This window comes from Colius striatus, chromosome 2 (assembly GCF_028858725.1).
Source record: "Colius striatus isolate bColStr4 chromosome 2, bColStr4.1.hap1, whole genome shotgun sequence".
In the NCBI taxonomy this organism is placed as follows: domain Eukaryota; kingdom Metazoa; phylum Chordata; class Aves; order Coliiformes; family Coliidae; genus Colius; species Colius striatus.
This window is the reverse complement of record NC_084760.1, coordinates 50,033,392-50,060,591: the sequence shown is the minus strand read 5'-3', so window position 1 is coordinate 50,060,591 and position 27,200 is coordinate 50,033,392. Positions and strand designations below refer to the sequence as shown.

General features: G+C 36.5%; 1 protein-coding gene across 2 annotated transcripts in view; it reads left to right on the top strand.

The window, feature by feature from the left end:
- The window catches only part of CDK19 (cyclin dependent kinase 19), a 128,358-nt gene that overhangs the window by 54,415 nt on the left and 46,743 nt on the right, over positions 1–27,200 (top strand). For both annotated transcript variants that reach the window (XM_061990478.1, XM_061990477.1), the window contains one exon: positions 8,250–8,390. In XM_061990478.1, the coding sequence (XP_061846462.1) occupies positions 8,295–8,390 (96 nt within the window). In that variant the 5' untranslated portion in view covers positions 8,250–8,294. The remainder of the gene's footprint in view (positions 1–8,249; positions 8,391–27,200) is intronic.

Genomic DNA, 27,200 nt, shown 5'->3' with positions numbered 1-27,200 from the left:
TTTCCATCCAAAATGATTCTGTGTCTTACCTTTGTCTTAAGTGGTGTACTGCTGTCTAGAATTTCCTATGTAAAGCTCATACACTTTAAGACATTGTTCGAATTTATATTAAATACATTAAATGCATAGTGATTACTTATTTAAGCTTTCTTGAGGTTTGATACAAATGACATCTCTGGAGATGAATTTTATTTTTCATCTGTGTAATTAGTTTTAGCCATTAGACAGACTGTAGTTCACAGCAATTCTCCTATCCTTTTATGGCATCAGATTTCTAGCATTGTAAATATTTTCCAAAGTGCGTAGTTTTGCTTTTAGTACTGCAGCTAAGCATTCTTCAGTTCTGCAGTTTCTATATTTTTAAACAGGATTTTTGGGCTGAAGTGACCTTTTTTAAACTTTTTTTAATATTCTGAATTTATAGGGTGTCCAGTGTTCTAGCTGTGGTACTGAGTTAATTCTCAGATTCGTTTAATATGTGTGTGTGTACCTTAAAAGCTTAAAGACCACCTATTTTTGAAATCTATATTGGAAATTCTCAGATTCGTTTAATATGTGTGTGTGTACCTTAAAAGCTTAAAGACCACCTATTTTTGAAATCTATATTGCAACTTCAATCAGAAGTTTCCAAACTTTTTGTTGCCTTATTCTGAAGAAGTAACATTTTTGTGATGGTAAAATGCGAAGAATGTTTTCTATAGACATAAAAACATTGGGTTTTTCTTAATAAATGATTGTTATTTTATAATATTTAATGTGATGGTGCATTCACTGAATCCTGTTAAACCAACATCTGGGTATTTTTTAGGTTTTGTTGAATCTTACGATTTTATTTCAGTGATCTCTAACAGCTAACTGCTTAGCAAAAAATACCACTGAGAAACTCGGAGTGAAATTAATCTTGAAACTATTTTTGGTAATAGTAAAAATGTATGGACAGACTGGCATGTGAAATATTCATTATGTGTCTAGTCTGCTTTTTTTAATATCTTGGATAGAATTTATAAACAGTTGTATGTACCTAAACTTAATCCTACATGTGAATTTCATGATGCTGGCTGACTCCCTTAATATACAAATAAATGTACATAATTTCAACTAACAACATATTGAGTCATGTTCTTATAAAATGAAATTGTGAATGTGTTGCATACAGATTTATGCAATAATCTTGCACGTTTGTTTAAACATAGGAATGTTTTCTAATAGATCTGAATGTTAAAGTTGTCTTCAAATCTGATGTAATCAGTTCTAATTCTTTCTTCCATTTGGCTTCAGTTTAGCATTTTGAGGATACTTCAGATGCCAGCTGATCACAAATATTTTCAAAAACTTAAAAATACCTTTCACAGTGGATTTTTTCCCCTCTCTTTTAATTTTCTGTAGTCATGTGTATGTTTCTGTTTTAATTCACTCCTGTTCTGTGATTCTTCATGCAGTCTTTCCTATTGTGTACGTATTTACCAAAATAGGATTCTGCTAGCTGGCAGAAATACTCACATATAAGCTTCATTGGGGTAGAAGGGAGTTGGTTGACATAGTTTATAATTGTTTTAAAATTAAAATGATTTTCATCAGCTATTATTATGGAAAGTCTTTAATGTCATGATATATCAGTGAAATGACAGCTGGATTTCTTGGAGAGAGCACTGCCATTCCTTGTCGACAGCTATCTGTTCTGAGAACGCACTTGTCACGTCACAAAACTTGCTTTTTCTGCCAAACTGTAGAGGTTTGAGGGTAGCTTGTGGATTCATTTTCTGTACTGTGAAGCATAAGGATTGAAGGAGATAGCAGGTTGGAACAGACCTCAAAGACAGAGGCAAGGTGCAAAGACATAAAGTCTGTGAAGAACTAATGTGAATAGAATGGTGTAAATACTGAATTATTAGATACATACTGAAAGGGTAGCTGAATTCTGATGGTTTTTTATTATTGTTGTATAGAGTTATTTTGATATATTCAGGTGTGAAAGATCTGGAAGACCTAGAAAGACCTCAGCAAAACCTGGGAAAATGATACTCAATCTGTCTGCTCCATGCTTCAAAGCTTAGGTATTTAAAGCAAGCTGGCATTAGCAAAAGTTAGTTTATTAAAACTTCTTTCACCGTTAGTTGAAATAGTGTCACTCTGGTCACTTGGAAATGGATTTTTCATTAAGCAGTTTGGATAATGATATTCTAAATAAGATACTTGACGATAGCAGTGTACTGACATAATTTAGAAGGTGATGTGTATGTTTTTTACCCTCCTCTTTTGAAGGACTGTTATGTGTTGATTGCTGTAATGTTTTCAGGAAGTGATTGCTATAGAAATACTTTAACCTATCTTTGGTTTGTTTTTTTTTTTTCTTGTGATACATCCTTGAGAAATTTTTTTTAGTGTCTTAAATCAGTTCTAAATGTAGGCTTATAAAGCTGTGATTTGTTTTTGGAATAGCAAACAAATATTAGTCAGATTAGTTGGATCTATCTTTGCCTTCTCTTCTTGAAGTTGTGCAAACAATACATAGTTAGTTTTTATACCACCTTTAGATTTATATTTGTTCTTCCATAGTCTTTTTAAGTGCTTAACATTTAAAAGTCAACAATGTTAGTTACCTTAGTCTGGATATTGATTGCTGAAGAGAGAAGATGATGATCATTTTGTTTAAGTTGAAGACATATAATCTGAATCTTCCTCTTGGCCTTGTCACAGATTTAATGTGTATCCAAACTTCCATCTCTTCAATATTAAAAAGTAATTTTACTTTTTACTGGTGCATTGACATATATCTATTTTGTTCTCAAAGGCTGGGTTAGGGATTGGATAGAAAGAAGAGGTTTTGCTAAAAGTGTGGGAGCAAACAGACTATTTACTTGAGCAGAGAGGAGCATCTGTGTTGATGTGATTGCATTTCAGTTTGATGGAGAGATGTGTAATTTTGAAACAAGCATTGTCTTAAGCAGTATAACTCAAATACGCAGGTTTTCTAGGAGATTGTGTCTTGAGGTCTATGGATCATCTCATATGTGATGTGCAAGCTCACAGTAACCTCATTTGGTCAGACAGGCTTAAAATCTCTCCTTTAGCTGGTTCCTTCCATGAAAACTTTCGAGGTCTGACCTGTTTGTTTTAACCTCTGTCATACTGAACAGCGATTCTCAGAATTGGCAACAGGAAGACGCAAACACAGAGTATGTTAACGTTAGCTTCACTTCCTTGAAAGGCTAAAATCTTGTTGAATACTTTCTTAACTGCTGGGTGAAAAGTAGTCTGAAATGGACTAAATGAGTTTGCTCTATATTGTCATGCATTATGCTTCGTTTGGTTGTGGTGAATTATTTAGAAAATGGACATAGTTCCCTATCAGCCAATTTTCAAAGCAATCTCAACACACTAGGTAACATAGAAGGCAGGTGAACTACTAGATGGGATGTTGTTTCATGAGAAAGCACTGTATTTTCTTTCTAAGTGCTTAGCTGTGTTTCACTTTATCTATTATTGTTTATGTGGTCTTGCCTTTGTGAAAGCTAAAATGAAATAAACCAATTTATCCTTACTGAAATAAGCCAGTTCATCCATTGTTCCTCTCAATTCTATTATAGTTTTTGAAGTTGAAAGATGGGAGGAAGCAATTAGTAAATAAAACCAATAGTCCCAAAGATGGCAAACATCAAATTATACCAAGCCTCTGGAAACTTCATTACTATTCTAGAATGCTAAGAAGTATGTACTTCAGTGTTAGTGAATAATTAAATTTATTTTGAATATAGGCTTAAATTCACTGCCAAGAAGTTGATGCCTTGTTTGAATAGAAAACAAAATATGTAAAAGCAATCAAAATTACTTTACATTCTGTTTATTTTTTCAAGTGAATGCCTAATTGTCTAACAGTGGTTTTGGAATCCAATCAGTAGCAGCATGTGTTTAAGATTTAGGAATCTGAAACACTAGATGCACAGAAAGGGAAAGCAATTTGGCTACTGTGGCTGAATAGATTTGAATATAACTTGGAGTGTCATTTACCTTGTATGACATGTTCTTCAGTTTGGAAGCATTTTAGATATATCAGAAGAAAAGCTTGCATCTGTACTGCTCTAATGAACTAATTAAAATGAAATTATGGTCGGATAATGTTGTGGATGGGTTTCTGTTCTGTAGCACATGACTGTTGCAGCGCACAGAGACAAGGCTTCCCTAATCTCTTGGTGAATGTGTCTGATTTTCCAGCTTTTGTGGTCAGGTGTCCTGTCAGAACATGGGGCTTATCTTTAGGGAGTGAAGCAATTATCTTATTTTTAAACACAGTGGCCTTACTGAAACTGATTTGAGGTTGTTTCTCTGCTGAGTCCCACAACCTATAGCCAAAACATGACTGACTGGTCAGGCTCTCTCCTTCAGCCTCTTCTCAGGCTGATAGGCTCCTGCCCTCAGTTTCTTCTCAAACTGATTCCTAAGGCCTCTGGCTCCAGGTGTCTGCACAACAGATAAGTACTGGCACTTCAAGTACTTTTAACTCTTTTCTTGCAATTTCAACTCAAATTATGCTTGTATAAAATAGCAAGTAAGGACATGGATTTAGGTTTAGGAAAAATAAAATAAATCTCTGAAATCTGGTATCAGTTACAATTTCTGTAATTCCTGTTAATTATTCCCTACCTTTATGAGGTGTAAGATGATGGCTGTACTTGAGGCTGCAATTTGGCACTATTCAGGAAGTGAAGCTAGTAGAAAATGCCTCATCCGCTTGCATAGTACAGTTATGTATTAAGAAGTTCCTAGTTTAGGCTGGTACCTGCACCTATTTCAACACATGAGATCTTAGATTTAAACTATAAAATCTTAGATTTTTTAATACAGAAAGAGCACATCTCCCTGCGATAGCTGAAGTTCAAAAATTCCTTTAGCATAGTTGTATGTCATCCTTTGCTTTGGAGCCTACTGGACACCTGATCTGCTTGATCTTCAGTGTTTTTGTAGAATGCTATGACCATTCATTTATTTCCATTTTGATCCTCCTACTTATTTATTTAATACAGTGGTAGGGTACTTAAATGTATTTCTGAAAATATAAAGAAAGAAGTAGAAGCTCAGGCTTGCTGCCTCCAGTAGAAGAGATACTGTTCAGCAATGGCACCTCTTTGCCATTCTGTTTCTTAGATGGACACTGGCAATAAAATTGCTGTTGAGTGTTGGTTATGTGTGTTGGTGTTTCTTTATGTGGCTAGTTGCATACAGGACATTGGAGGAACTAATTTTTTTACAAAACTTTTGAGAGTAGGACTTGGTCATAGGCACTGTGGATTCATTCCAGTGACATGGGACAAATTCAACTTTTCAGATCCCTGTATTACTTGACAGTATGTTTTTAGATTATTTTTTGTTTAGTTCTCTAAGTTGTATTGGGGTGAAGTTTACAGAAGTTTACATTTGTCATATTGAAGAGTAAGGTGGCAAGACGTTTTAATTGATTTTGTAGGAAATTGGATTTTATCTAATGGTGGTATTGCTTACTTAAAGCAAAACTATATTTTTTAATTCACTTATGCAATTCAATAGCTCTTTCAAGAAGGGAGGTTGTTTTCTTAGCCTTTCTGATAGGGACAAAGCAACGTCAGAGCAAGGTGATTTAGGATGTGTAAGTGCTCTTTCAGAGGCAGATGGGAGAAAGCTCTATCGTTTTCTGGAGCTTTTGTAAGCAAGCTTTGGTAAGTTCAGTGGTGAGCCTCAGCTGACAAGTCTGGCTGGGTAACTTATCACCCTGATTTAGTTACTCTGGCTCTAGTTCAGAGGCAACTTGCATACCTGAAGCTCAGTGTAAGGGCAGATTATCTTCCTCAAAAGATCACCCAGGCCTCCCTGTGGAATGACAGGAAGAAAGAAGGATGCTGCTGCTTTCAGTCACCACAGGAAAAAAAACTTCCACTCCTCTACCGGTGTATAAGCTTTGCTTTGCCAGTCTGGTGGATGGGCCTGGCATACTAGCAGCTGCTTGATTTGATGTCTTGGTCTTGAACAGAGCCTTGCATTGCTTTAAACTTCTGCTTGTTCCTCTAGTTTTTCATGACACAAAGCCTTCAGCAGAGTTCCCAATCTGCTGGAATGAACCACAGAGCCACACAGGCAGAAACTGGAGGGTGCCAGCCTGGTGCTGTTGCACTCCCTTCCTCCAGAGGGTCTGTGGTAGGGCGAGAGGCAGTGTTCCTTCTCAGTGTGTCTGCGGTTAATTGTTTTCCAGTTTTACTTCCCATATGCCTTTTTTATAAGGAATAATGTTTTGTGTGGAAACTCTTCATTTTGTAAATGGGTATAGAAATCCCTTTTAGTGATTACATGCACCTTGAGAAAGGTCTGGGCTGGGTTTATGGGTCACTGTGTTGTGTCCTTTGCCTGTTGATGCCGCTGTATTTTTTTTCAAACTGCAGGATATTAAAGATATTAATTTGAGAGTTTACAGTATGATTACTTCTTTATAAATCATATTGTAATTACACGTGAAGGTCATTATCTGGTGAGTGTTGTGTGATACTGGAAGGCAGGGATTCCCAGGTGAAGTTTTGACACAGAACCTTCTTGAGACATGGCAAGAAAAAGTTTCAAAGGAAATGATGCCTTAAAGCTTTTCATTATAGTTTTCAGAGTGATTGCACAATTAAAGGTATTAAGAATTTATTTTCTTTATTGATCTTTATTTGTATGTTAAAACCTAATAATCCTGTATATTTCTTTTATACAGTTTTTTAATATACAGCCATCAGTGTTGTATGTGTAGTAGAGGAAGGCTTGGTGCAAACATTACAGCTGATAGGGAGTAAGCAGGCTGTTCTTCCGATTTATTTGGGGTTTTTTCTTTTTTAATTTCTCTTTAAACAATATTGTCTACATCTTTACAAAATACAATTTGACAGTGACTATAGTACTGTTGTCAGCCAAAGGTATCAGTATGAGAAAACATGAATCCATTGGCGTTTTCACTGGGAATAGTAGCGACGGATTTGGTGGGTATGGGTGGTGGTAGCGGAAGGAGCAGTGGTCCAATGAAAGCACAGCCATTGGCTGCTCATCTTTAACATGGGGAGAGGGATGATATTGAACTTAGACAGATCTTATTTAAATAATTGTGTAATTAGTAGTCCTGTCACTCTACAGATGAACATTTTGAATTGCTTTCGGTAAAAATGCCTTTATTATTTCTCTTTCAAAAAGCACATGCTTAAAAACTATTTTGTTATTTGAGATGCTTCTTTGAATTACCTTCAAAAAGGTGATTCCCCCCCGCCATTTTTAAAAAATCTGAATGAATGGATTTAGTTGTTTGCAGAATGGCAATATGTTGAGATTGTTGCCTTGCACAAGCCTCACCTTGTCTGAAGATTGACAAGGTAGAAGGGCCTCACACCACTCTATTTCTTGTACGGGGTAGCAAAACCAAACCTAACCCATCATCTCCATGTTGATCTTACAATAAATATTAATGAGCTTATTAATAGTTCATCATCTCTCAACAGTCTTTTCATGACCTTTTTTCATTCCTTCAACAAGCTAATGCTGGGGTCTCCTTCTGCATTCAACATTTTCAAGTGGCATTTGTCCTCTAGTGGGCTGACTGACTTCTGTAATTCAAGAGCCACTAGCTTGTCGTCGCCAGAGAAATACGCAACCAGAAGTTGGAAGTGAGAATATTAGCATTTTTTAGGTGTTTGAACATGATCTCACCCTAATGTTGTGATGGGGACTTTTTTTAAAGTTGTGTCCCCATCTGCCCACCCCCTGTTAAATATTTATTTAAATTTTTATTTAATTTCTGTCTACTATGGTGCTGATTTAATGAGGAACAACTCAGTAATTGCAAGGACTCTGTCCTGGATGTTTTTGGAGAGAAGGAGTGAAGGTGTGAAAGAATAGAGCATGGTCCTCTTTCTGGTAGATACTGCTGGTTTGGAAGCTTCTGCTCTAGCAGCTGAGGATAAGAGGATGCCAAATGGGGAGGAGGGAGGGAAGAGAAGGTCTAAGACCCTTTACTGAAGGTAAGTAGACAGTTTTTAGATATTAACAAGAGCTTGACAGCTGTTTTTTAAAGCAACACTGAGAGTAAAAACAATTTTGAAAACTATGAGCACATTTCTATTACTTTTAATTGCAAAGTTCAAAAAACTTTATATTTCATTCCATTATTTAGTGTTTATAGTTTTTAAAAAAAAACAGCATAACAGAAAACCTTTTGCCTTGTCTAACATGTTTCATGTTTCTGCTTGTTTTATTTCTAGCATATTATCAAGTTTCACCGTGCCTCAAAAGCAAATAAAAAGCCGATGCAGTTGCCAAGATCTATGGTTAAATCACTACTCTACCAGATCCTTGATGGAATCCATTACCTCCATGCAAACTGGGTGCTTCACAGAGATCTGGTAAGTATCACCAGTGTTACCTGGTTAAGAAAGTTTCAAGTGCGTGTTGTTTGGTAGGAGAAGAAAAGTCCCTATTAGTAATCTTGCATATCGATCCATACAACTCTTCCTGTTATTGTTGCAGAAGACCAATGGAGACTTTAAACATGAAAACAAAGTCTGTTTTCACATTGTTTTTATCTGAGTCATCTGAGCTCAGACAATGATGCTAGATCCGGTAAAAGGACTGCGGATACCAATATCCAAAAACAGTACATGAGCCAGATGATATATGTTGGTTGGACATTTCTTAAAACTTTGTGGATGACTTTGAAAGGGCATTTATGTGGGAAGGTGATTGATACCCTTGTACATTGTTTAGCTTATGTGCAAGTTACCATAAAAGTGAGTGAAAGAGTAGGGTATTTTTCATGAAGTGTTTCTTTTCCATTTGGTATTTTTCCTGACTGTGGGAAGAGAACTGTGAAGGAGTTGTCGTCTTGAAATTTCTCATGACCCGAGGTGGCTCTTGAAGTTGACTGCAGATTACGAGGGCAGGCAGTTGCCTCATCTTAGTTACCTTTTTCCTTAGTTTCCCACCACTCCTCAGATTTAAGTGAAGCACTACCAAGGGTTGTGAAATGAATACTAATATGAGTACAGTACTTGTTGCCAATTGCATTGAAACTAGAATATTTGGCATGAAACAAACAACATGATGGTTAATATGCCAAATCTATTCTGATAGTTATGCTATTGTTACATCAGTGGTAGGTAAGGTAGGAAATGTATCATTGTCTGTGTGTACAACCATTACTTTTATTTCATTATTTTTGAGGGTTGCCCCAGTACATCAAAATAGGGATGTATGACCAGAAACTTAGAATCACTAATTAGGTTTTGTGAAATTCCAGATGTTAGTATATTTGTATGGCAGAGTGGGTTTTTCTCCCTACCTTTGGAACAGTAGCCATGAGCAAAAGCAGGAAATAAATACAACCCTGATTTTCATGCTACGATTACTGCTTTCCTCAGGAGACAGCTGTTGCTTTGTCAGAATGCTGAGATATAATTATATACAGCTTGAGAAAGAACACTTGGAAAGTCTATATTCAATGAGTTTAAGGGAAGTGTTCATGGTAATATTATATATACATATATATACACACACACACACACAGAGTCAAATGCCATAAAAGAGCATGATATCTTGATAGGAAACAAAAGATGATATCTAAGATAAGGTAATATTGCTAATAACAACCTAAGAGTTTTCTTGCCAGCGTTCCTATTTCCAGCTTGCAGCACCAGGTGTTTTGCATGACTAGTGCTGCTGCTTTACTCATCTATTGCTGATGAGTTGCAGCAGAGCTAGTTCCTAATGTCTCCATCGTTTCACTTGGAACTTTCGGAGGTGATAGTTGCAGCTACAAAAAAAGACAACTGTTTTCATGGCTCTGGAATGATAATACTTGAGTAGTGGAGGGATAATTGAGAAGGGAAAAGAATAGAAATTAGTGAAGTCTTAATGTATTCTTGATATGCGAATAAATTTGAGCAAATGGATTCTGGGATACCTCACTGAGAGAAAATAAACCATTTAAAAAATTGCTATGCCACACTGATGTTGTAAAGGTGTATTCAGAACATTTTACCTTTTTAAAATTATTCCAACTCTCTGAAGAGTTCAGGTATTTCAAATAGTTATTTTGTATGTTGAACACAGTAAGAAAAAATAAATGTTATACCGAATACTGTCTGCTCTTGAAATTAGGAGTTAATATAATCACTTAGTAACCAATTTAAATTTACAATTAACAACAACTTTTATGTATCTCTAATTTTTATTCAAGTGCTCATACCTGTGATTTTTGCTTCTAAGAATGGTGCTTCATGATTTCACTGGGATCAGTTTCTTACATAATATGTAAAATACCAGTTCCTCAGTGTCTTCTTAAGATGGGGAGCAGTTTTGCTGGTGTTTCTCACGTAGCAGTTTTAATTTACATCTGCTGCAAAAATAGTTTTTGATTTTATGTAAACCAAATTTTGCATCAAGACACCTTGTACTTTGAGTTTAATATAACTTTGTTCCTACTATTTTTAGCTTGTGATTGGATGTAGACCAAAGATGGTGACATCCGTAGAAGTTAAGTTGTGCTTTTAAAAAAAGAAATAGATTCTCCAAGAATTTTGATCGTACTATTAGTCAAGTTGTCTTGAGCTGTGGAAATGACCTCTAGAATTTATTTAACAAATGTTAACAGTGAAAACACGAAAACATGGCAAGTTTGAGATACTTGGTTGGATATTTGCAAAAGTAGTTGTGTGGGGCTATTTGACGAATATTGTTTCAATCTTAATTTGGTACTGCTGTAGAGTTTTTAAAGAAGCTTGAATACAAAATGTGCTTTTAAAAAAGGCCCAGGCTCTCAATGCATCCGTATTTTAGATATCTTAAAGTTGTTATTCTTATTTCTACGATCGGAAGTAGCCGACAAAAGCATATCAGAGTAATAAAATGGGTGAACAATGAACTTGCAGACTTGCAGTACATGTCATGTCCTTGGGCTGAGCTAATGGTTAATTTCTACCACAAGGAGACAGTCTCGTTCCCTTCTTCACTACCATTAGGGATTGTCATCCATTTTAATGTCTTGGCAGGTGACACACACTTGACTTGACTTAAACTCATCCAGGGAGTTAAACCTGCAGGAGGTATTCACTCTCCTTCTGCAGAGCTCATTTTCTGCAGGATTAGCTCCCTGAGGGATCTCACTGGGAGCTGATCTGTTTGTAGGAGCTGGGGCAGAAACATGATGCTGGTTGTGGTGGTGGCAGAAAGCTCAGCAGGTCATTCTAGCATCATCTGCCTTTTTTGTTATTAAAATCCATCTTTTTAATTGTTGGATGAAGGTGCAAATGTTTTAAAAATGTTAAATTGAATTGTGGTTCTAAATCAGTATAACTTCTATGTTTGCCTTGAATCTCTTCTGGCTTAAGACTTACGTCAGCTTAAACTCTCCCCATGCAAGTCCAGTTTTAGGGTAATGCCCAAACTCAGGCAAATAATAACACCAAATACACTCATACCTCTAGAAATATGAAAGTAATTTAGCATAGTGTATCCTTCAATTTCTTGTAATATTGGGGTGCTTCTGTTTCTGGCTTGCTTATCCTGAAGGTAGACAAAAGGTGCAAAGTGACTTTTTAGGTGTAGTTTTTTTGACTAAGCTGTTAATTTCTGTCCATTAAAAAATATTAAGCAGTAACTTTCTTTAAAGCAGGATTCAAACCAGTACAGGAGATGAGGCTGGAGCATTGGAGTTTTGATTTCTTTGAATAGCATTGTGTCAGTTTATACACCCTGGAATTGGCATAAATCTATAAAAATCCACGCCGTTGCAAGCAGAATTTTGTTGTCGGTTTGCATGTGTTTGGGCAAGAATCATTTTGCCTTTTCAACATAGCAGCATTCCTAAAAGTGATGCTTAAGAGAAGGGAGGCTTTGCTGGCTTTGCTAGCTGCTGGAGCATTTTGTTATGAACAAGCAGCAAATATAGACAGATACTGGAGAAAGAAACTTTTGGTATTAAACTTTTGGTTTTTAAGGCACTCCGCATACATCGACCTGTCCATTTGAAGGAGATCTAAAATTGTGTGTTGTGCCTTGAGTCAATAGCAAGTTAGAAGATGTGGGATGTAGAGTACAGTATTTCAGGGTATTGCAATATCTTTGTCCCCTCCTCTCCTAAATGTGAATTATTTGAATTCTACTGGAATGTTCAGCAAAGACCTTACTTTCTAGAGATGTCTAAAATTGGAGCTATTCCTTACACATCTATGTTAGCAACAGAAAGGATTTTTCTTGTGTTAGTAGTGCTTCTGTAGTTGATGTTAGTTGCTAAAGGCCAAAAGCAGGCAGAGACCATTTCCTTTAGAACTTGATAAAAGTAATTTCTGTTTGTAGTAGGATGTATTTTCCTGGAGGCAGGTATTATCTATGAGATGTTTTAAGTGTACAGAAACCATATTGAGGAATTCATTTCAGATTCCACTTACGTCCTTGAGCATTTCTTTAGAATACGACTTAATGTTATTAAAACTACTGGTTTAAAATCGAACATTTGAAAATCAAACCCACCAGAGAAAGAAAGACTTATTTTTCCACCCTTTCCCCTCGGATTCTGTTAATTGATTGCTTTCAGCATTCTGAAATTGGAAACTTGTTCATTGCAGTGGTCATATAGAGTAACTTTGTAAAATATGCCAAGTTCCTAAAGTGTTTTTATTGGAACTCTAAGTACTTGTTGAACTAGAATTTCTCAGTTTCTCTCATGTTGCCTCTGTACAGCTTTAGAATGTTCTAATTGACTCTGTGTGAGTTGTTTTAAAAATTAAAGAGATTAGCTTGCAGCAAAAGTATTTTAGATGAACATTAGTGATCTAAGTGAAAAATACTGTTTGACATACCTTTGAAATAACAGTTTTGATTTACATACAGTAGGCAGAGTTAACATGTTTTGATGGAACAAGGTATCCACAAGTCTTAAATTGCAGAGCTGGGGTTTTTTTAAGTCCTTTTCATTCTAATAATTGATTTTTATTATTCTCTTTAGGAGAAGATTTAGATGTCTCAAATATAAGTGAGACAGAGGGTAGTATCTAGATGAGGTGGTTCCTTGGGAACATTTGAATGTATAACTTGTTATTGATGCAGAAGGAGGTCATGCTGCCTCTGCTCTTCCTTCAAGCTGGGAACTCGCAAACTAACATGAGTTAGACTTACAAAGAGGAGGTTGATCTGTCTGCAAGTTCATTCCCTGATCTGGTTTGGCATGCAGTTACACAAATGCTTATGTAAGGTGTGTATATAGTCAAGATAGATATAGATGTGGGAGCCAAGTGGACAAGGATGGGACATAAGGGAAGGGTCAACTTCCATTTTCAGTGACACTGTTCTGTTCTTCTGGTAGTGTTAACATATATGGTCTGTAATATTCTTTCTCCATAACCGTTTTGATACCTGCAAGTTTGTTGACCAGTAAGAATGAAATTAAATGAAGACCTGAAATTTCTCAACATAAGAAGTCTAAGATTTGGTGTTTCAATTTGTTGGTTTTTTTCGAAGAATCTAGTTACAGCTGGTGACAGGGTTAATATAATACAGGGTTAATATAAGTACACCTTCTTTGGCATTTAAGCAAACGAGCAGGGATTGCAAGGAAAGGGTACTTTTTCCATGATAGAAATAGGAATGGGTGATAATGTGGCAGTCTTCTGCAACCAAGTGACTAAATCTTGAAGCATATTCTAGATATAGGGTCCTTATATACCACAGGAAAGCTGTTGAAAGCATTCAGTGAAGAAAAGCAGTTCTAGTGAAAACTTAAGGATTGGTTTTGCCACTTAGCAAATGTTTCTAGTTTTGAAGCTGATAGGTGTTAGTGTTCGAGTTTGTGGTTTTTATTGCTAAGAGATACCGGACAGAAGTAGAAGATCTGGAAGAAAAAACGAGGAAAGGGAATCTCAGTGGGAAACTGAAGTAAAGATGGATTTTTTTTTTTCAGCTGATGGAGAGAGCAAGAAGAACCAACACAGGTCTGCAGTTCTTGTCTTTCAGCCATCTGTGTTATGTGCCCTGCAACACCAGGCATCACTTTGCCTCACTGGTAGCCAAGACTTGGGGTTTTTTTCAGGACTTTTGTAATGTCCCACCTCATCATTCCAGTCAGGCACAAATGTTACTTGAACTGGCCTTTCCTTGACGCTTCAGTTGCTGAGTGGGCTAAGCTTCTGAAGTTTCCATGTGAGGTGGTTTTTATCAGTGTAACCCTTTCTCTCCAAATCAACCATCTCACTCTAATTTCACTAAGGGTGAGAGAGAGGAGGAATCCAACTATGGGGAAGACTCTGCCACTGGTTTTCCATCTCCAGCTTTGTTACTACCTACTCCTTGTCTCTTACAGCAAGAGAATATCAGGTATGCATTCTGTAGTTTGCTTGACTGTGTTGTCTGTATTAACAGAAGCTAATTTTCATTGCATGCTTAAGCTCGTTAGTTTGTGCTTCTTCCCAGGTGGATTAGGGAGTGTTCTGCACTTCTGCCACCTGCAGAATTTATGGAGTGCTAATCTGGGCACTTTTGGTGGAAGGACATAGCAGCTGAGGTTTGATATAATTTTGACTTTGCATGCCTGTTTATATAGCAAATGTCTGTACACAGCCTTTAGGACAATCAGACATGCGAGCTCCCATATTCAGGCTTCTGAACAGGTCCCCCAAATATCCAGCCCCTGCAGTAATAGCAAGCTCAATGTCTTTCTAGGGGTAAATCTTTAATAGAGCCAAGATATGTCTGGCCTTGACAGGCCATGGTGTAGCACTCAGGGTAAACTGTCTTCTCTGGTGCTTCTTTTGTGGAGCAGTGTGTAGCAGATAATGCAGTAATTGTTCTCTTGCAAGATGATGTGGAAACCATAGCCACCTGGATACTGGGAGATTTTCACCTGTCAGAAATACAGCAGAAGGGAAAAGCCCAAACTGAAGGTGCCAGACAGATGACTTTGTGGGAAATGGCAACTTCTGTCTCCTCCAAAGGCACAGCCTATTCAGAAATTATTAGACTGATTATTGTTTCATCCTCTAGCTCTAATAATTTGTAACTAAAAAAACCCTATTGACTTATTCAGAATGAGTGTTTTAGATAATCCATCTTGAAATTTGTATAGAATACCAACATTTCAGTAAATTTTTAGTAATTTAATTAAATTCAAGAAAACTCCAACAGTTTTCAGATTTTTGGTTGACTGGTTGGCTTGTAGTTTAGGGATGAATTTAAAAAAACCCAGTCTGTCATTTTCTTATAGTAATCCTCATGTAGCCAGTATGTAAATCAGCAGTCTCTGTACCTGGCCTCTGCTCTGGAACTTCGCTGCAACATTACACAACTCACTTAACTTGTTTTTGCCTCTGTTTACTAGTCTGTTAACTATTTACGAGTCTAACTTATAGCTTACTGCTTTTTGTGCTATGAAATCTGAGTGAAAGCAGTGTAGTAGATGTGGTTTAAGAGGTTAACTATCTTTTAATTATTTTTCTTCTAATGTGCTGAAGTATTAACGAAGAGTAAGAATTAAAAACACTTGCATGTTGTATGAAGTCACTAGAAAACTTCTTAAAATTTTAAATGGATACTGACTTTTTATTTCCACTTTCCTGTCAAAACCTTTGAGAAATGAGATGAGTCTCTCAGTGCTCATTACTATACCGTTTAACTCTTCCATCCTCTTCCTCCCTGTGCCCTCCCAAGAAGATTTTTCAGGCCAGTAAATAATTAGGAATCTTACCTAAAAAGCAGCAGCACTGAAGTGGTTTTTAAATGTCCCACTTACATCTTGCTAAACAAATGAACTGTGGATTTGAAAGGTAAAATGATGAGCGTGGGAAACTCCCCTTTTACCAGCAATTCTGAAAATGGATTTTTGTGTGCTGATATCAAAAGTAAATTTAGACCTAAGTTCATACATCCCTCTCTTGACAAGCAGCTGCTATGCAGGAATGCAGAACTGTTGAGTCCTGCCTTCTGCCAGTAAGTTCGCAGTGGCTTGAAAAGCTTCTTGGCCCTGTTCACTCATTATAGGTGCCCATACACATCCTATAAATAAATAACGAGTCAACCTGTCTGCCAGTTTCTTGAAACTTTTAAAAAATGCTGTAGTTGTAATCCCCACTGTTTTGTGTCATCACACGTGTGTGTCTGTGCAAGCATGGGGAGGGCGCGTGAATGCGTATGGACACGCACTCCTAACTCATGTTCTTCTCTGGTTGCGTATGCGTTTGAGCCTCTTAATCCTTTATTATTCCATCTATGTGATCTGTTTGGGGCAAAGGGGACTTTTCACAGTGTCAAAGAACCTTGTGAATGACCATACTCGGCTTTCACATTTGCCAAAAGAAAGGAAATGCAAGCTAGATCTATCTATTTTGAGAGATTAAACTCCATGATGACTTTAGAAAATTATTTTATCATAGAATGGTAGGGGTGGAAGAGACCTTTAGAGATCATCTAGTCCAACTCCCCTGCAGAAGCAGACTCACCTAGATCAGGTCGCATAGGAACATGTCCAGGTGGTCATGAAGACCTCCATTTTAGTTTATTAGCTGAAAGATGCTAACATCTTTTCCCTCTTTGTATATATATGGTTTTTATTTATTGCTGAGGAAAAACAGTATGTGGGTGTTTACTTGTGTATCTTTAAGGGATACATGCTTCTAGATAGATAAACAATCCAGAAATTTTACTCAAGCAACCTTGACTTTTATCGGTGTGTAATTTTCCCTTTTTTCTTTTTCTTTTTAAATGTGAAGCATATATTGAGGAGCAACTACTCAGAAATGGTGCATTTCTCATTACTCTGAACTTTGCTTTTTCTTTCAGTTACAAAAACTAGCCTTCACACGATTTAGGAAGATGAAGACGTGCACAGAGTATCACCTCTGAGTACGTGAAACAGCAATTTTTCCAGGAGTGACTAATGCATACCTTTTTGGTTTGTGGCAAGAGTATCAAGAAGATGTTTGTAGATTAATTTTAAGTAATAAAAATAATTACAGTTGAAGAAAAATGCTTTACCTCAGGTTCTGAAACAGGCTTGTGCCTATAAAAGCCTGGCTGACTATAAATTCCAATGAGTCAGAAGAAACAAAGGGACTGATTTAATGTCTTTTTGGCCATGTTTTGCTGCTACAGTCAACAGATAACATATGGCTCCTGTGAGCTTCCTATCTCTTTTCCTGAGGTAGAAAAAGGGTGAGAAGGAAGCAAAGGAATTAAAGTAATTACAGAATTTACTTCAGGTTTTTTTCCCTGATGCAATAAAACCAGAAGGAAATAGTAGCCTTCAATTCAGTGTGAAGTTTTCTGTATAGAGATTTTTAGTAAATACATAATGTGTTAGCTTCCTGGTGCAGCTGACCATTTGGAGTGAGCAAACAGAGATTTGCATTCTAAATAAAAAATGCAAAGTTCAGGAAACTTTAAAGTTCAAAAGCTTTTCTTTCGTAAAAGAAAGTACCCTTGGTATAATGGGATTGACTGCAAGTGTGTCTATCAGATTGTTTCTGTTTGGACTTGTTACCCCTTCTGAATAAAGCTACAAAGGCTGGCAATCATGTTTGTGATACAGTAATAGAAATTCATGGAGCTTAAAGGAAGTATGTTAAAATCGATGAAGGTAACTAATGTGACAACACATAATCAAAAAAAACCCCAAAACATTGTGTTTGTTCTTCATGTTGGTTGACATCTCGTGTTTTCTCTTGTGCATGTCTCTTCATTTGAAGGCATATGGTAGATGATATTGCTCTACTAAGGTGTTGCAATAATGTTGCAGATTGTCTTGCATTTAAATTAAGCATCTTTGATCAGAGATCTGGAAAGCTGCAATGACTAGCAAAAGATGTTCATTTATTTGTCTGTTTCGTTGTGCATGAACCTTGTCAAAGAAACTGGCTGTGCTGCAGAAAATGACTGATCAGCTGATGTTTCACTGGTGGCTCATCTCAGGGCCTCTTTGTCTTCTCCAACCTCCATCCTTTCTACTTTCTGGCTAACGTTTCAGAAATCATCAGCACAGTTATGTCAGGTAAACAAAAAGTAGGGAAATCCTATATGTAATCTGGGATGCGGCCAACTGTGAAGAGGTCCTCTGAGAAACTGCATTAGGCCTTCAGGTTGATCTTTAGGGAAGATTTATGGTAGTCTTACACTTGCTTTTAATGATTTTTACATAAAACCAGCTTGGAGTTAAATTTTCAGACAGTATAATAAATACAGGAACAAACCTTCTGCGTGTTTGGACCACTGGTAGAAGTATTTATAATACTCTTTCACCTATTAGCAGTGAAGCAGTGAAGATTTCCAGACAGGAAAGACTTGTCACAGTGCTAGTCGTCAGTCTTAAATGCATACGGTTCTCTGTATAGTAAACCTCTGTACTAACAGGACTTTAAACATTTTTCTTTCCCTTCTCCGTTATTTTCCTGTCCTCTGAAAGCTAAAGTTTGGATTTTCAGCAGACTCCTATTCCACTTTGTGCAGTGCTGCAGTGGTATTGGAGCACAATTCACTTTTACCTTCTCGTTTGCTTTCAGTGGCTTGTGGAAGTACTTCCCCAGAAGTTCAGCAACCTTCCTGTGCTACTTTGTAAAGTAGTAAAAAAAAAAAAAGCATGGGAATACTTTTGTTCTATTTCAGTAAGCTGATGGCATACAAAAAATGATGTTTCTTTTTATACTGAGACTAGTGTTTTGCATTCTCAGACAATCCTTCCTTCCCACTTCCAAGCTAGTCTCCATCTGTGATGCTTTGGTTCCTACTGGTATAATAAATTTTGAATATAAATTTTGGTTGGTTTTGTATTAGGTTATTTCTATTTAACCACTTCCATGCTAGGGTGTTTGGGTTTGTTTTTATTACTATTTTGATGTATTTCATTATTTTTTAGGTAAAACTCTTCAACCAAAAAAAAACCAAAACCCAAGGTGTTCCTGTGAGTTTACACTTGCTTATTCTGCTAGCTTAAATGCTGAGCCCAAATCCCAAAATGTGGCATGATAAAGTTTTATGTAGCTGGTGTTCTCAAATAACACTCATGTCTAAGAAAATAGTTCTGTAGACAATATTTTGCATTCCTGAAATTCCCCTTGGAAGATTTCAGCTACTCAGGCCATTTTGTCTTATGCTGTAATTATTGTCAAAGAAAGTGTGATCTTTTACAAATATGTCTTCTGTTCTACATTTTTCTTTAATTCAGGAAATATGCTTGTACATTTTTACTTTAACTTGCCTTTCATAAAGTTACTTTTGATGTGATGGCTATGGATGGTGATTGTTAGAATTATTAATTAAGTACTGATTCCATTAGGTTACATTTTAATGAGCTGATATTGACTTAAAATTCTATGAAAGTTATTTTTGTGCCTGTTGAACTGCTAGTATGGTCAGCTGTTTGCCAGCTCCGATTAAATGAAGTCTCTTAAATGGAATGTTAAAGTTGGGCTTGCTTCTTGAAATTCAGGCTGTGAATTCCAGTCTGAGCCCTAAAACAGATTGCTTACCAAGTAAATATTAAGTTTGAATTCTTGATAGTTAAAACCAAGAAAATTACAGACTCATTTAGGTTTTGGGTAATGTGCATACTTGAAATTCTGGTTATCTGCATAGTATAATAATTTTTCAGTAGCTTCGTAGTAATTTTACTGTCAGCAAGTACATATGCTGTGGCTGGCTGAGTGCCACTGTTTGCTAGGATGCAGGATTTACTTGAAAGCTTGTTTCTCTGTATATGTCTCCTTGCTCTGGTGGGGAGCTGCTCTACTTTGGTGACAGGTTCTGTAGCGAGTTGGGGAAGCCATGCAGTAGCAGTGAGCCTTTTGGAGAACCTAAAAGTCAGCTCTTCTGTGTAACAAAAAAACCTCCAAGTGTATATTGCAAGTGCTGAGTTAAGTTTGAGAAAAATGTTGAACAAATTGAGCTGTTGACTAGTTTATCTTGTTTTCAAGCTATTTCTCCTTATGCAGTGTGAAGGTTTTGATGTTTATTTTCATAGAATCATAGAATGATAGGGGTTTGGAAGGGACTATTTTGTCTTATTTGTTTTAATCTCTTTTTCTGACATGGTTTACATGGGAACACTCAGGAAAGTCTTCATTAACTGTTGAAATAGATTAACTAAATGATGTTCACCTTCTTTGTGGCCCTTTTGAATGGTCTGGAAACTGAGTTGTGCTTCATTCAGCTGTGCTGGTATGAGATGCTGCTGTCTCTGCTGCTCTGGAGGTGGTGGTGGGTACCATGCAGTCAGTGATGTGAATATGCTTCTCCTCCACAGCAGTTGTCTCAGCCTGTGGTCCCGGAGCTATCTTTTGTCCTTGACAAAGGTCTGTTTGTACCTGGCAAGGTGCTCAAGTGGGCAGGAGGGCTGAGGAAGAGGAGCCTATCCATTGCAGCCATCTGCTGCGTGGGTGATTATCTCCAGCAGAGAGACAGCGTGGACTGCTAGAGGCAGTAATGTTTGAAACTCTACAGCTGTTTTTCTTGTTGCACATGACTTGGAACCTTTCTTCAGTACTTAGGTAGTTTTAATTTAGTTTAGTTGAAAAACTAAAGCAGAGGGTATGGCTGCATGAACAAGTTACAGCAAGGCAGTCTAGGGTGGGGATTTGCTCTGCATTAGTTGCCTTGTAGTAACTGCTCAACTGCATGTGTTTATCCTGCAGAAAACACACAGTGAGTCCTTTGATATCTCACTCCTTAATGAGAGTGAGAGAAAATTGCCTGATGTACCATAATTAAAACTGGACAACTACTGTGTTAATTTCTAAGTGCTTTACATTGTTTCTGCAGATGATTTTATTAAAATGCTCATAACTAAACTATTCATATTATAATGACTGTATGGGATCTTTTTTTGTTCTGACTGGTACCCATATGTTGAGCTTGTAGAACGATTCGACCATTTGTGTATAGCCCTCCTATAAAGCATGTCTAGTTTAGTGTTTACTATGCAAGAACCACTTCAGTCTTAGGGAAAAGAAAAAGTGTTCAGAATTGGGAGGGGGAGTGTGCGTGAGTATCTCTTTTCATCTTCTCAATATCACACTTTAAGTTGTCAGATGACTCGATAGCTTTTTGATTTTTAATAGTAAGGACTTGACAGCCACCTAATCTGTATTAAAGCTGCTATTGCCACTAATAAAGCTTCCTTAGATTTTCACCCTCCTAAATTTGTAGCTTGATTATTTTCAAAATAGATGTTGCAACTATAGAGAAGAATTTCAGCTTGATGGGCATAGCATATACAAAACATGAGACAGACTAACAGACCACAGAAAGTGTTCTGATGGTATATTCTCAAAGCTAGGTCTTCTCTCAAGGACATTTTATTCCACAGTAGGCTTTTCAAAGTCATAATCTGGCTTTAAGCACCTATTTATGCAGTTGGAAAAAAGAAATGAGAATTCTGGCAGGCAAATTGTTTGCGTTTTAAGCACTCAATGTTTTGTAAGAATGTCCAAGGATGTATTGACAATATCAACAGTGATATAAATTGTAAACATCAAGCACTAAAAACATAGACATTTTTCCTAATAAATTGGCTCAATGTAGTGGTAACAAGGACAATCATGTCTTTCTGAGAAAATACTATGTGTTTTGAGTTAAAAAACCAAACGTATAGAATTAGGACAGCTTGACCAGTCACACTTTTTACCATGCTCATGTTTTTGGCGTGAGTCACAGAATGTTTCTCAGGAATTGGCAGTATCGGAGCTGCTGCATGTCTATGCGGGTTGTTTTTAATTTTTAAAAAGGGCCTAATTATTGAATGGAAAAATGTTATAATTGGTTCTGAATTCTAGATTTTGTTTTGGGCACTTAGAGCCTTCTGCGTGGTGGTTTTTTTTTTTTTTTGGTTGACACAAATCTTTCATTTGCTTCCAACTTCCTGCTCCTCTGCCCACATTCCAGTTATCTGTTGATCTGCCTTTTGCCACCTCTTTAACATTACTCATATAACATTGACTCAGCTTTAGTGAACTACTACTCTTTTGTTAATCTTCACAATCTTATTTATTGCTTTTCTGTTTGACCTTTGCAATTTTTCCATTCTGTAGTGGCTGATACAGGTAGAACACTACATTTCATACCTTGACCAACACAAGGGAAAAAGTTCACTCATTCTAGATGGAATGGCCATTCTTTATTTTAGGATCTTTTTAAAAGTAACATACTCATTCAACAACTTCTTAGACTCATTCAAATCTAGGGATCTCTAGATTCTGAAGTTGGTAATGGTCCCTGCTCTGGTGGTTCTGCCTCAGAAAAGATTTTGACACTGACTTTCTTAAGGCCTTTGCCTCCCAAATTCTTTTCTGTTTCCCCACTGAAAATTACGTGCACCAAATTTACTTTCCCTATGCTTTCTAGCTTTTAACTTCCATTAGCGGCTTTAAAAATAAATAGTGTGATAGTGGTCATGTGTTTTAGCTACTACAGTCTCTAGTTCTCACTTGGCTTAGTTTGTATCTAATTCTTGTAAAGCATTTGGTTATTGGGAAAATGCTTTATGAAATAAAAATGAACTTTTAGCCATTTTGGGTTTGGTAGTAGTTGGGATTTTTTATTAATAGCAGATAACTTTTTGTCCTCGTTCCTCAAAAATAAAACCCAACCAAATAAAAACTGTTAACTTTCCAGAAATGTTTGTATTATTTATGTTATTGAAGTGTATGTATTACTTACAATATTTTTTTTTTTGTAAGTGTCAAGCTGATCTCATGAGTAATTAACTTGTAGTTATTTTGCATGACAAGTTTTGTAAATGTGTCTGAAAATCCTCAGCCATAGACTTCAGTCCAGGATAGGTCTTGACTGGTAATCAATTGGAAATCCTTTTAGAAGTTGATGCTGAAAACTGACTATAGGCGTTCCAAGTCAATAACCAATTAGCTCTTCCACGTGGTATTACAGTACAGTAACCTTAATTCAATATGTAAGAGAGATCTTGGTGCCTGCTGTAGAACGATTATGAAAGGGTTGCAAACAACTCCAGAGACGTGAACAAGTTAATAAGTGAACAGTAAGATGATAGGTTAAATTGTTCTAGGATGACTTAATGATTTTTTTGGTTTTGTACTGCATATGTTATTTGGAAAGAGCCTAATGTTCAAAAGTGGTTAACAGACTCCCACACTTTGTCTTAAATTGACTACCTAAAATATTTGAGTACCACCTGTTCGTGTCCTGCTGCTTTTCAGTTTGTATTAATGAGGACAAGTCGTGCTACTACCTAATGTATTTGTTCATGAAAGCAACTGTTAACCTAATTGTCTTTTGATGCATTTTTGTTAGGTAGTAAAACAAAAATGAAGGTATTAGCAATATACTGAAGAAACAAACTTTCAGAATCTGAAATGCCATGTATGAAATGCAGCATGTTACACTAAATATTGTCAAATAAAGATATTTAATGTACCTATTTCCCCAGATAACCTGTACGCTTCTGAACAATGAAGATTAATAATTACTTGTTTCTTGTGTAAATTATTCTGACCTAGTTGCTTTCGTTGCTTGTTCTACCATCTTTTTTCTCCTCTGTTCACATCCACAAATCAAGACACTTTTAGGATAGAACATTAAAATATTAACATGCAGCTTTTAATAAGCTGTAGTTATTTCTATCAACACTTTAAGTCACTATATCAAATCTGCTCAATGCAAACACTCTCTCTTACCTAGGTTAGTTTCACTTTGAGGTCTGGAAAGATGCTGTAAATATTATGCAAACCTTAATGGGATAACCATGAATGTGACAAAATGGCATTGCCTCAATCCTATATTGATTCTGTAAGCAGAGCAAGACATTTAGGGGGAAAGATAAGCTCATTATTACTCTATTTCTCCACTGCTCTGCTACAACTCTATCATAGGCATAGTCTCTAGACTGAGGAACCTCTTCATCTGAGACGTTCAGGTCAGACTTTAAGCTCATTTCCTTGAGGGAGACAACTTTATTCGGAGTGCAAATGTGAATGTGAACTCTAAATCTTGTAGCTGCTCTACCTGCCTGTGAGCACGCTTTTACCATTGGTATCTTGTGGTAAATAAGACATGACTTTGTTCCTTCATGAAAAGGAGCAAGCTGCTTAGTGCATACTGCAAGATAGCACACGGTAAGAGTATGCGCATGACAGTTACTTGTGTGTTAATGGAGGTGCTGGCAACCCATGCTTTCACTTAGCTTTATTAATTTGTTCATCTGGCTGCACAAATTTTGAAAGATACTCCAAATGTGGTACTCTGTATGTGAAAACACCTGTAGAAAATACTAAGAATGTAATCATTATTGTTTAAGAGATGTATATATAAACCATTTATTAGGCATGATAGCACACCTCATTTATGCTGTTGAGAAGTACTAAGCCTCCACTACATTTGGTTATTCAAGCAAATGTATGAGGAGTCCAGGCATTTCCCACTTGCACCAAAATGCCATGTGAGCTCTTTTGGGGACAGAGTTTTAGATTCAAGAACAGGATGCCTAGACTTTAGCCAATTTCTTACACTTAAACGCTGTCTCATTCTAAGAGATTCATCAATGGAAAGGAGGGAGCAGCATTAGCTATAAAGTGATGGTGTTGTAGAGTTATGTATCTTCCCTAGTTGTGTTCAGCATAATTTGCCTTGGTACCTGTAGAATCTTTGTTCTGCAGTTTTGGAGGTGCTGATTTGAAGTGAGCAGCTGCAAAGTATTCTGCAAAAAGAACGACTTTTCTGTGTGGTTTTCTGCGTGAAAACCCAGAAACAGTTATGGGTAGGAAAAAACACTTCCCGTGCCCAAGACAACAGCGTGCATAGGGAATTTACAACCTTTGCTTCCAGCTTGTCTTAGGTTGTGATTGTTACAAATGCCATTCTACAAAGTGAAACTAGTTTATGTTTAAATAAAAGTATTACTGAAAATCAGTATTTATCAAGCTGTGTAAATACCCTGGTATCTGAGAAACAAAAATATTTCCCTTTTCCAAGACAAGAAAACTTAACTGTGTTGGTCTTTACATAGAGCAGCCAAGTAACAGGAATAATTTCTTGAGACTCTAACAAGGTAATCTGTAGTCTCTGTAGTTTTTAATTGGCATATTAAGTCTGAACTTTAAATAGTTTTTTTTTTTTGTGAACCAAGTTCAGGTTTTTATTCAGTTTCTTCCTTGCTGCTCACCTTTCCTACCTTCCACCAGCTGTATCTGTGGCTGCAGACACTTTCTTTGGTATCTGTCCCTTGTTCTTCCCATCCGTTGGTCAGTCTTTACTTGAAGGAACCTAACTGGTTATCATTCTCCAGGTACTCTCCCTCTCTGACACCAAAGCATCAAGCCCTGTCTGTGTAGTCACTGTTTTCTTCCCTACACAATGTGCACAGCGCTGTGTTTCCTCTTGTGCCCTTTTAGTGTACAAGCCTCTCTAAGACTGAAGCTTTCCAAAGCAAGAGCCATTTGGTCGATGATTTACCCATTGTGTCCTTTGTGTACAAGAAGAGTTGCATAATTAAACAACAAAATATTTGAAATGGATTGTTATATAGACAGTGTTAAGTCATGTTTGGAACAACAGTATTAGAGATCTATAACTTTCAGTTGTTTGTGATTGTTAATGAAAAACATTACGGATTCTAATGATTTGTGTTTGTTCCTGCATGACCTGTTACAAAATTATTCTAAATTGGTGGGAAAATCTGCTTAAGCACATATGACATTTAATTTATCTGAAGAATTTTCTTGGTGAGAAGGTTTCAAATTGTTTCGAAATGCTGATAATTCTGAATTAGTGTTGATTTAAGTGTTAGGTATTCTGTTCTTCACTCATATTTAGACCATATAGACTTTATTTTCAGACTGGGCTTAACACTACATTGAAGATTGGAGCATGCGTTATACAAGGAATACCATAAAAACTTCATTGCCATCTGAAAATCAGACTCATTTCCACAGGATTTACTGATACAATGAACTGAAAGGAAATGGGGCATTCTTTTAAATTTTACAGAGGGTGCCTACATTAAAAATACTTTGTATTTTTAATACAGCGTAATTTTAATATGACACTATTTAAGTAGCACAGCTGCATGTGTTTACTTTATATCTTTTAATCTCATTTTTGTGTGGGAGTATCTAAAACTGTCAGGCAATGAGTAAACCTCTTTCGGGCTTCAGAAAACAAATAGAAATAATATTACTTATGACTCTATCTGTAAACATAGCCTTTGTTTCTTCTGCCTAACATTTTCTTCTAGATGAAAATAGCCTAAAAAGACTTAAGAGGATCATTATACCATGTTCATCCTTTACTAACTTCATAATACCAAATTCTCATGCCTAATAGTGGTATGGAAGCATGTCCAAAAATGTTTTGCTGCATCACCTGTTAGCTTTACCACCTCGTTCTGTTTCATCCATGAGGTTACATTGTAAATCACTGTTATTTCCATACAAAGGAGAGATTGACGTTCTACTATAACAAGCATTTAAATTAATCATGTAGGTAAGAGTCAGATTCTTTAGTCTTTAGATTGAACATGAAAGGAGGAGATTTGCTTGAGATTATAGCATGGAAAACAGTATATATGTAAAGTACATTAAAAATGTAGCTCGGTGCTACAAGATGTCTGTAATAAACTGACAAGAGCTAATTAAACTATATGAAATATTATTAGACATAAACATGTGATTGTAAAATTTAACGTATTTATTGCTTTTCTAAGTCTTGTCATAATTCTGTGCTCTAAAATAGTTACAAAAGAAACATATTCCATAGTTCTGACTTCCTTCAGCTATATTCCCATGTTCATGTGCAGACAAAAAGACTTTTCAGACACGCTCGATGTGGAAGTAACCTCTCTAGGTAACCATGCTGCCTTTTCCTTATTCTTTTCCTCCTTTGAAATTTCTACTAAAGGACTTCAAATATTTCAACCTAATTCAGTCAATCAAAGCTATCCAAGCAGAGGCTGATTTGTAATGAAAATGGCTTACATTTATATCTATTGGTACTATGTTATTTATTGCAGTCAGGAAAGCCTTGTTAATTCTTTAACTGTACCCGAATAGAGATATTGACGTTTCACTGCCAAAAATGCTTTGTGAAAGGCAATTAACAAAATGTTTTATGATACTGTCAGCAGTCTCACTTTCAGTCTTTTGTTGTTTGATGGTGGGTGTCAGGAGGTTGGGGCATCCCTTTTTTCCTATTGTATCTAGCAACAGGACAAGGGG